This window comes from Alnus glutinosa, chromosome 11 (genome assembly GCF_958979055.1).
Source record: "Alnus glutinosa chromosome 11, dhAlnGlut1.1, whole genome shotgun sequence".
Classification (NCBI taxonomy): domain Eukaryota; kingdom Viridiplantae; phylum Streptophyta; class Magnoliopsida; order Fagales; family Betulaceae; genus Alnus; species Alnus glutinosa.
In genome coordinates, this window is record NC_084896.1 from 5,430,673 (window position 1) to 5,439,605 (window position 8,933).

At 39.3% G+C, this 8,933-nt stretch overlaps 1 protein-coding gene across 1 annotated transcript; it reads left to right on the forward strand.

Annotated features, from left to right (window-relative positions):
* Positions 1–689: 689 nt before the first annotated feature.
* LOC133881492 (protein ALTERED PHOSPHATE STARVATION RESPONSE 1) lies at positions 690–6,078 on the forward strand. Its single transcript, XM_062320430.1, has 4 exons — positions 690–2,306; positions 2,510–2,718; positions 3,125–3,348; positions 5,205–6,078. Exons 1-4 carry the CDS (start codon positions 1,019–1,021, stop codon positions 5,950–5,952), a joined length of 2,469 nt encoding a protein of 822 aa, XP_062176414.1. The 5' UTR covers positions 690–1,018; the 3' UTR covers positions 5,953–6,078.
* Positions 6,079–8,933: the final 2,855 nt, after the last annotated feature.

Sequence of the window (8,933 nt, forward strand, 5' to 3'; positions counted from 1 at the left end):
AAATTTGATAGTTAGGGTTAAGAGGTTTGGATCGTTCAATTAAATGAGTTAGGTTAAGGTTGAAGTATATAGTCTTATATCAAGACTTCGACACAACTCTAACCCGATACATAATATTAGGGCTAATAATTTTTAACATGACTCGTAAATCTAACTTGAGCATAACACAAAATTTATGAATTAGAATTAATACATCTCTGACACTTTATTAAAGAGTTATACTAAAAATAAATATATAAATAATATTATACTTATATTTTGACGCAACCTAAATATACACAAAGAAGACGAACAGGAATGGCCATCCCAAAAGAAAACTCCAGAATCAACGAGGGCAATTCTGTAACGCCACCAGAAAATTCTCCGAGCCCTGGCGGCAGCAGGCGTCAAACTTTCCGTCAAACCAAACACCCCCGCAATACTTTCTAGCCCCCACAGTCCAAGTCTTCAAAAGCCTCAACTCTTCTAAATAGAATATTTTAGGTGTTGTACCAAAAAAAAGAAGAAAAAAAAATGAATATTTTAGGTGCCCTTTCCAAGCTAAATAAACTTCCTTCCGTCCTTCGTCCTGTGGAAACCAAATAATTAATTAATTAATTAATTTTTTTTAAAAATGAAATAATAAATAAAATAAAATTAAAGTACACCCCCATTTCTAGAAAGGTTTTACATATTTACACCGACGCCCACACAACGGTCTCCCTCTCTCTCTCTCTCTCTCTCTCTCTCTCTCATGTTCACTCACTCTCTCTGCTGCTACAAGCCGACGACAATCTCCGCGTTGGCAAAGATTCCCTCTGTGTCCTTTTCCTTTCTTTTACTTTTCTTTCGTTTCCTTATCTCCTTCTTCCTCTCCACTAACCCTAGTTTTCGATTTTCCTGAGAAACAAACGCATGGTCTAAACTATCGCACTCAAAATCAACGTCAGCATGCCATTCTGTCTATCCCAATAACCACCTAGCTTTCATCTCTTGCTTTTTTCAACTTTTTTTGAGTTGAGGTTTTTCGGAGGTTCGAATGGGGTGTTCGAACTCCAAGGTGGACGATCTTCCGGCGGTGGCGCTGTGCCGGGAGAGACTGACCTTCCTGGACGACGCGATCCGCCAGCGCTATGCGCTCGCTGAGGCCCACTGCGCTTACATTCACTCCCTCAAACTAATCGGCCACTCCCTCCACCTCTTCATCGAGCAAGACCTCACTGCCACTGGTTCGCCGGAATCCCCAGAGCCCAATCTGAAGACCCACAAGAAGGGCGAACCGGTTGTTCTTCGCGAGGACTCGGGTCACCTCAATTTCAACTCCGGGTCGGACTCCGAAGACGACGATTCGGGTTCGCTCCACCACCACCTCTCGGGTGACGCCTCGCCTCTTCACCATCTTGAGTACATGGATACGGATACGAATAGGAATATGGGTCAAAATGAAGAGCTGGGTTCGTTTCAGTTTCCAAATTTGTATCCAGGTGGTGGTCTTGGTGGGGGTGGGTTTACGCACATGAATTACATGAAGAACAAAGCGACGCCGCCTTCGGTGGTGTACGAGCAGAGGCCGGCGAGTCCAGAGACGGTATATATGGGTGAATCTTCTTCTGCTGGTTATTCTGGCTATCCTTATCCTTATTATGGAAATAGTAATCCTGGTATTAGTCCCAGTCCTTATTCTTCGTATGATGGGGCTGCTCCTTCCAAATCCAATTATGGTAATTATGGTGGTGGCGGTGGCGGGTATTATGCGAATTCGCCGAATCAGGCCGCGGAGACTTCGTCACAGAAGCAGACGCCGCCGCCACCCTCGCCGCCTAGGTCTTCGGCGTGGGATTTTTTTAACCCTTTTGAGAGTTATGATGGGTACTACGCGGCGTTTACGCCGAGCAGGGACTCGAAGGAGCTGAGGGACGAGGAGGGGATTCCGGACTTGGAAGACGAGGATGAGGTAGTGAAGGAGGTTCATGGGGATCAGAAGTTTATTGCTGATGGGGGTAAGAGCGGTGGTGGTGGTGGGAGTCATTCCAAGGCTGTGGTGGACGACAGTCAGGCCTCGGCCTCGCTCTACGAGTCGAGGCCGAGTGCTGCGCAGGAGAGTGATGGGGTGGAGTATGAGGTGCACATGGTGGAGAAGAAAGTTGTTGGTAATGAGGAGAGAGGGGAGGAGATTAGGGCCGGGTTTAAGGGATCGCGGAGTGTGTTTCAGGTGGCAAAGGAGATTGAGGTTCAGTTTGAGAGAGCTTCCGAGTCCGGGAATGAGATTGCGAAAATTCTTGAGGTGGGAAGGCTTCCTTATAACCGCAAACATGGCGTTTATCAAGGTACCCAATTGGATTTTTTTGCTTGTCAAATTGTTATTTTAGCTTGCTTGATCTGCAAATTTGGTCCTGGTTTTGGTGCCGAATTAGGCTGTTTAATTTAAGGTATTGTGGGTGTTTAGTATGTTTTTGAGTGATTTGTACTTTGTTTAGTTGATCGTTTAGTCGCTAATTAAATTATCAGTTTGATGGATCTTTTGGAGCAGTTTCTTCCATGATGTTGAACGTGGTTTCTCCCTCGATGCCGTTGGTATCCTCACAGCCTTCTACTTCTAAGGGCGCGGAGTCGTCCTCTGCTGACAAGGCCGCTCAGTTGGACATGGATGAAGATGTGGCAGGTTTGAGATCTAGAACTCTTTCGTCTACCTTACAGAAACTATATCTTTGGGAGAAGAAACTCTATAACGAAGTTAAGGTATGCTGTATCATGTTGAACTCTGTTATTAAGTTGGCATCGCTATGTAATCCTTTTGTTTTTGCAATTGTTATGTGGCCATGTGTTTCGTAGATAATTCTATTATTGGCTCCATTTGTTAAAATTTTTGTTTTATTTTATTTTATTTTCTCAAAACAAAAACATTAACAAACAATTCAAACACAAAACAATTTTCACCTTCATGTCACATCATAACAGTTATTTAAATTAAAAACGAAAAACATCCCCAAAACCTCAGTCATTATGTGGTACACAATACATAAGTTCTGACCCTTTTGGTGCTTTTTATCAATAACCGGACATTGCTTATGTTTCAAATTTCTGCTTGTCCTAATCTTGTCTTTTATATTTTTCATCGAGTTGTTTACATGGTGTTGTTTTGCAGGCTGAGGAGAAAATGCGGGTAGCACATGACAGAAAGGTAGATAAGCTGAAGCGCTTAGACCAAAGGGGTGCTGACTTTCAGAAAGTTGATACCACTCGGACTTTAATAAGGAGTCTGTCCACAAAAATAGGCATGGCAATTCAGGTTGTTGACAAGATATCGGTGACGATAAACAAGATTAGGGATGAAGAGCTGTGGCCACAACTAAATGAATTGATTATAGGGTATGTGGATCTATGAATCTTCTACTTGCTTTTTGCAACTTTTCTTATCTCTCTTACTTGTTTACGTCCTTATGCCACACTTGCTGGTGTCTTTTTCAAACTCCAAGCTATACCTATGAGTTTGGCATGATTTGGTTGCTTTTATGGATGCTTGTCTTTATTATATTTGTTGTTATCGTTATCATCAGTGGCATATTGCTATCACTTGGCTTTGTTCGTAATTTCTATTGTTAAATTTGATAAATCACTCTCTGATTGTTATGATATTTCTTACTGATAGTCTGAAGCCCAACTTGCAACTCTTCTTTGATTGTTTCCAACCCATAGGGCGTGTAATTTGTTAAAAAAGATAAAAGAGAGAAATGTTGTTGAGATTCTAAATTTTATGTAGTGCTAGTCCTTGATATTTGACATGCTGATATTTCTGGTTATATTTTACTTATCAAAAAAAAATATTCTGGTTATATCTTGCTCCATCGCCTGGGTAGGTAGGATGGTCCACATTGTTTGAGGAGAGATGTGGCTTGGGATCTTGGGATTTTTTTTTTTTTTTTTTTGATAAGTGGGATCTTGGGATGCTATGAGACCCTTTTATTACCTCTCACATAGTTATTTAAAGATATAGTTAAGAATGGTTTCATGCTTAAGCATAGAAAGAAATAAGAGCAAAGCAGATGAATTGTAGGCTTAGTACGAGGTGTAACACATACTAGCAGCTAGATGTTGCGATATAGTTTTAGGTAATAGAAGCGCACAAACTAAGCTTTTACCTGGGTAGGTAACTGCAATCGTTTTAGTATTCCCTTATTTTTATCTTAGGGCATCATGGTTGTTAGTTGGAGTAGGTATTTGTTTATTGAAGTGGATCTAATGTAGAGGATTTGGTACCTTTGGCCTCTCCTTCAATGAATTATTTACAGTGCAAAATAGTGTGGAAAGGTGGGACCAAACAACTAATGTCCTAGCTCAAGGTCTAGTTTAAAATGCTTGAAAGAGCACACCAAGGTAGAAGGGTGCTTTTTTTTTTTTGTTCTTCCCCTTTTTTAATTGTTAGTTTTTAGTTCTGCTGCAGTTCCTACACTAATTTAAGTTTCAATTCCAATGATATACTCCAATGTGTCGTATTCTTTGATGTGTTAGACGAGAGTAATATTCATGGAGTCCAAATTCAATTCATAGGATACGATGGGTAGTGACCATGCTGAAATGTGTAATTTACATTTTGTTCGCAAGTGTTGAAAGTCAGTTTTATGTTTTTAGAACTTTTACTTATTGATTTCCTTCGACAAAGATAGATTTCCCGTAGTTGAGCTAGTTAATGAATATACACCTATAGAATAATTTTGAGGAAAGTTCTCTAAGAAGATTATAATTGCATATAATTCCTAATGTTTTTGGATGAGCTACCTAATACTTGATCATTCAAAATATGGAAGAAGAGTCATTACTTATCAAAAAAAAAAAAAAAAAAAATATGGAAGAAGAGTTCATAATGTATTTGGTGAGATCTTGCTCAGGTTGGGATTGAAGAGGCCAAAGAGAGTGATGGGTGTACACTACCAATTGTGAGAAGAAAATATGTGTTGGTCATCATGTGTACAATTATGTGTTGGTTAGGGAAGTCAGGGAAACCACGTCGGTTGGAATCCATATGGGGCCTATTTTCTTCATTAGAAGTTGACACCAATGTCGTTGTTGTCTTTGCTTATATATATGTACTTATATGTCTTCATGCGGTTTATTTCCTAATGGTTGATAGTTTGGGATATTGTGACTGACAACCTTGTGCATGCAATTTATGGTTAATGCTTATGCTTTGCCTTGGTGGTGGTTAATCTGGAATACTTTTCCTTCAGGTTGACTAGAATGTGGAAATGTATGCTTGAATGCCATCATATTCAGTTCCAAGCAATTGGAGAAGCCAAAGGTTTAGGTCCAATTGGATCAGGCAAGAAGCCTAGTGATGCTCATGTTAGAGCCACTTCGGAGCTTGCGCGTGAGCTTATTGGGTGGACTGACAGATTCCTTAGTTGGGTAAGGGCCCAGAAGGGATATGTGACAGCCTTGAATAATTGGCTTCTGAAATGTCTCCTGTATGAACCTGAGGAAACAGTTGATGGGGTCGCTCCTTTTTCACCTAGTAGAGTTGGTGCACCGCCTGTGTTTGTAATCTGTAATCAGTGGTCACAAGCTTTGGAGAGAATATCTGAAAAGCAAGTGGTTGACTCTATGCGTAGTTTTACCAAGATTGTGTGTCAGATCTTGGAACAAAATAAACTAGAAATGCACCAGAAGATGATGGCAAACAAAGATCTGGAGGGGAAAGTAAAAGAGATGGATAGAGAGGACCAAAAGTTACAGAAGCAGGCTCGAGCATTAGACAAAAAATTGGGTCTGGTCTCTGGGGATGGTGAAAGTCTCACAGTTGGACAGATTGTATATCAGAGTGATACTCGCAATCGTAGTCTACAGTCAGGTCTGCAGCACATTTTTGAGGCCATGGAGAAATTCACGGCTGACTCCATGAAAGCCTATGAGGAGCTTTTGGAACGTAATGAAGAAGAAAAGAAAAGGGTTCTCCAGGAGCGTGTAAGAGTTTCATAGGGCTGAGTAGTTAATACAAGTGTCAATGCTTTTGCATTCGAAATTTGGTTCATCACCTACAGCTAGACAGCCTAGGAACTTTGAGGGACTTATCATATGGAGTCAATGAATTTGTTCTATTCTCTCTGGACATAATTTACTCCATTTCTTGTGGCCTGTAATTGACTGCTTTGGCTGGTAGTTCATGTCATCGCCTTGGTAAGCTATTGCCCCCACCAACTAGCTAATCAGATGCCAGTCCACCCGGGTCCAATACCAGCTGTTTTAATCATAGTCAGCCACCCAGGGCAACTGGGTGACACTTCACAAGTAAAAATCAACTTGAGCCACTGCAGTTGTTTGACAGCACAAGTATGTCGAAGCTGCTGCGATGCCAACTGGCTGCAAAGCCTGCTGAATCTGTGTTTGCTCATTGGGTTTTGTTATGAGCTATGCTCACTCCATTATGTACAGCAACAAGCAGTGGAGGTGGAGGTGGGACTCGTCATCTTAAAGCACCCTATGAGCAATTTCGGATTTCCCATTGTCCAGCTTTTCATGTAAACATTTTCTGGGGGCTTTGGGGGGGTGGGGGGGAGGGGGTAGTCGGGACAAGCACAGGCAGGCCAGATTTTCCAAAGGGGGATCTCCCTCTAGTTTTGCATGAGGATTAAGATTCGAGTGTAAGCATACGCAATCGGGTTGTTCATCAGGGTGACGCAAGTCACGGATTAGCCCAAGCAATAGTAGATCTTGTTTGGTAAATCAAATTTTTTTAATTTTTTTAATTTTTTTTTTTTTTTTTTTTTTTTTTTTTATATATATATTTTTTAAATTTTCCTTTTATAGTAATTTATTGTATAGATGACTTTTGAAACCCCGAGTAAACTGCAAGCACCTTCAATAAAGAGCGGTAGCCAAATGAATTTTCTTTGAGGATGAGTATGATGCAGCTGATTGGAGACTTCAGATGCACTTTGTAGGAATTCGGTTTGAGTTATCCAAATTACGATATTACTAGCAGGAAAAAAAAATCACAATAGAATTAGAAGGGGGCAAGGGACCCCCAACAAATACTTTAATACAGTCTTAACAATGCAAGAAATAAAAATTAGGGTTATATATCTTTGACTACGTGTAGTTTAGAGACTTCATTTTATGATATTACGTTTATGGTTAAAGATGGAGATGATATTTTTGTAAAAAAAATCTTGATACATTTCACGTCCTTGGCCTTAAAAAATTGACACGTGTCCCTGCCTAATTGAAAATTTAAAAATTAAAAGTAATAAAAACCTAAAAAAATTTAAAAACTTTAAAAAATTAGAAAGAAAAACTATTTGAAAAGAAAAAAGAAGAAAGAAGAGTGGCTGAGCCATCCCATTGCTAGTCCAAGGGTGGAGTAAAATGAGGGTGGTTGAAACCACACTTAAGGCCCTTGAGGGTGGATTTGTCACCCCCGTTTTGTCTGGTAGTGGCTGAACCACTCACCCAAGGCCAACGAGAAAAAAAAAAACTTCGAGTTTGGCCCTTGGGTGTGCCAAAACACCTCCAGATCAGCCTTGTTGGCGGTTTCGGCCATCCTCAAGCCAAATAGGGGTGGCTGAGCCACACTCATAGGCCTTGGGGGTGGCTGAACCACCTTCAAACCCCTTTATTTTTTTATTTTTCAAAATCTATTTTTTTAATGTTTTTTTAATTGTTTAATTGTTTAATTTTATTTTTAATGGGATATATGATACATGTCAGTTTTTTAATGGTGCTGACGTGAACTTCTGTAAATTTTTGGATGGAAGTTGGACGAAAGTACAATCTTCGTCTTTAGCCATAAACGAGGTACTATCTGTTACATGAAATGAAGCACATGGAACAAAAATATATATAACCCTAAAAATTAAAATGAGAAATAAATCTAAAATTCTATGGTCTCATAGTTCCTTGACCAAAAGAGTGAGGGGATGGTTGTCTTGACGTTGGTTTATGAAGCAGTTTGATGGTTGGATCATTGAGAATAAGGCTCCGTTTGAAATCCTCTTTCCTTTCCCCTCCCCTCCCCTTCTTTTCACTTTTCTCAAAAAACATCAATTTCGAAATATTCTTATTTTTTTTTTTTTGCACTTTTTATATCACATAAACACTTTTTTATTACTTTTTAAATAAAAAACTCACTACAATACAAACTTTTTTCATTTTTCCATATAAATTATTTCAACTTTATATCACATCAATTTTATTTTTCAATCATTAAAAAAAAAATCCGAAGGAGAGGGAAGGGAAAAATGGATTTCAAATGGGGCCTTAGTGTAGAATGATTAAAAGAGGTGAAAATGAACTTTCGAAAGGAAGAGCGAAATTTAAATACTATTGGATCGTGCGGCACGTGTGATCAAGGTGCACGGGTCACACTTGATCAGGCTTTAAGTTAGTAGGAAAGATGCTAGCAATATAATTTGCTAATTGTTATCCAAGTGAATAATCCTTATCTAGGGGATGCAATTATTGATAGAGCTTTGGAAAATGACTAATCCTAGACCAAACGCCGTAGTCTTGATATGAATCCAATTTTCCTTTGCGGCTAAAATTATCTTCTTTGCGCTGAGAACTATTATTGATATGTTTATATATGAGAGAAAGTCTAAGAAGAGTTAACATCAAATCCCACTTGAATATATATATATATATATATATATATATACACACATATATATATATACACATGCATGATGCATGCTCATCTCTAAAGCTAGGTAGACATGTATTCATTCTCTACACGCCTTTGTACCATCTACTTTGTATTCATTCCATTAGGTTTGCTGTCTATTCCATTTTGATCCTTTCATAAAATTCATCGCAATGCTAATTGGACGGTCCCTAATCTCGCTAGATGGACTATCTCTATGGTCTAAAATAAAATGCCGACCCTTATTGTTTGTCCCCATCAAATGATATTAATCCCATCGGTTTAGACTAGGTTTGCCTGGGAGGTGACAATTTATGTTCGT

What these genes read in the sequence shown, in the direction of transcription:
- LOC133881492 (XM_062320430.1), top strand. Translation starts at nt 1,019, where the DNA reads ATGGGGTGTTCGAACTCCAAGGTGGACGATCTTCCGGCGGTGGCGCTG. An exon ending in CAAACATGGCGTTTATCAAG is followed by an intron (nt 2,307 to 2,509) that starts GTACCCAATTGG and finishes CTTTTGGAGCAG; the next exon opens with TTTCTTCCATGATGTTGAAC. An exon ending in AACTCTATAACGAAGTTAAG is followed by an intron (nt 2,719 to 3,124) that starts GTATGCTGTATC and finishes GTTGTTTTGCAG; the next exon opens with GCTGAGGAGAAAATGCGGGT.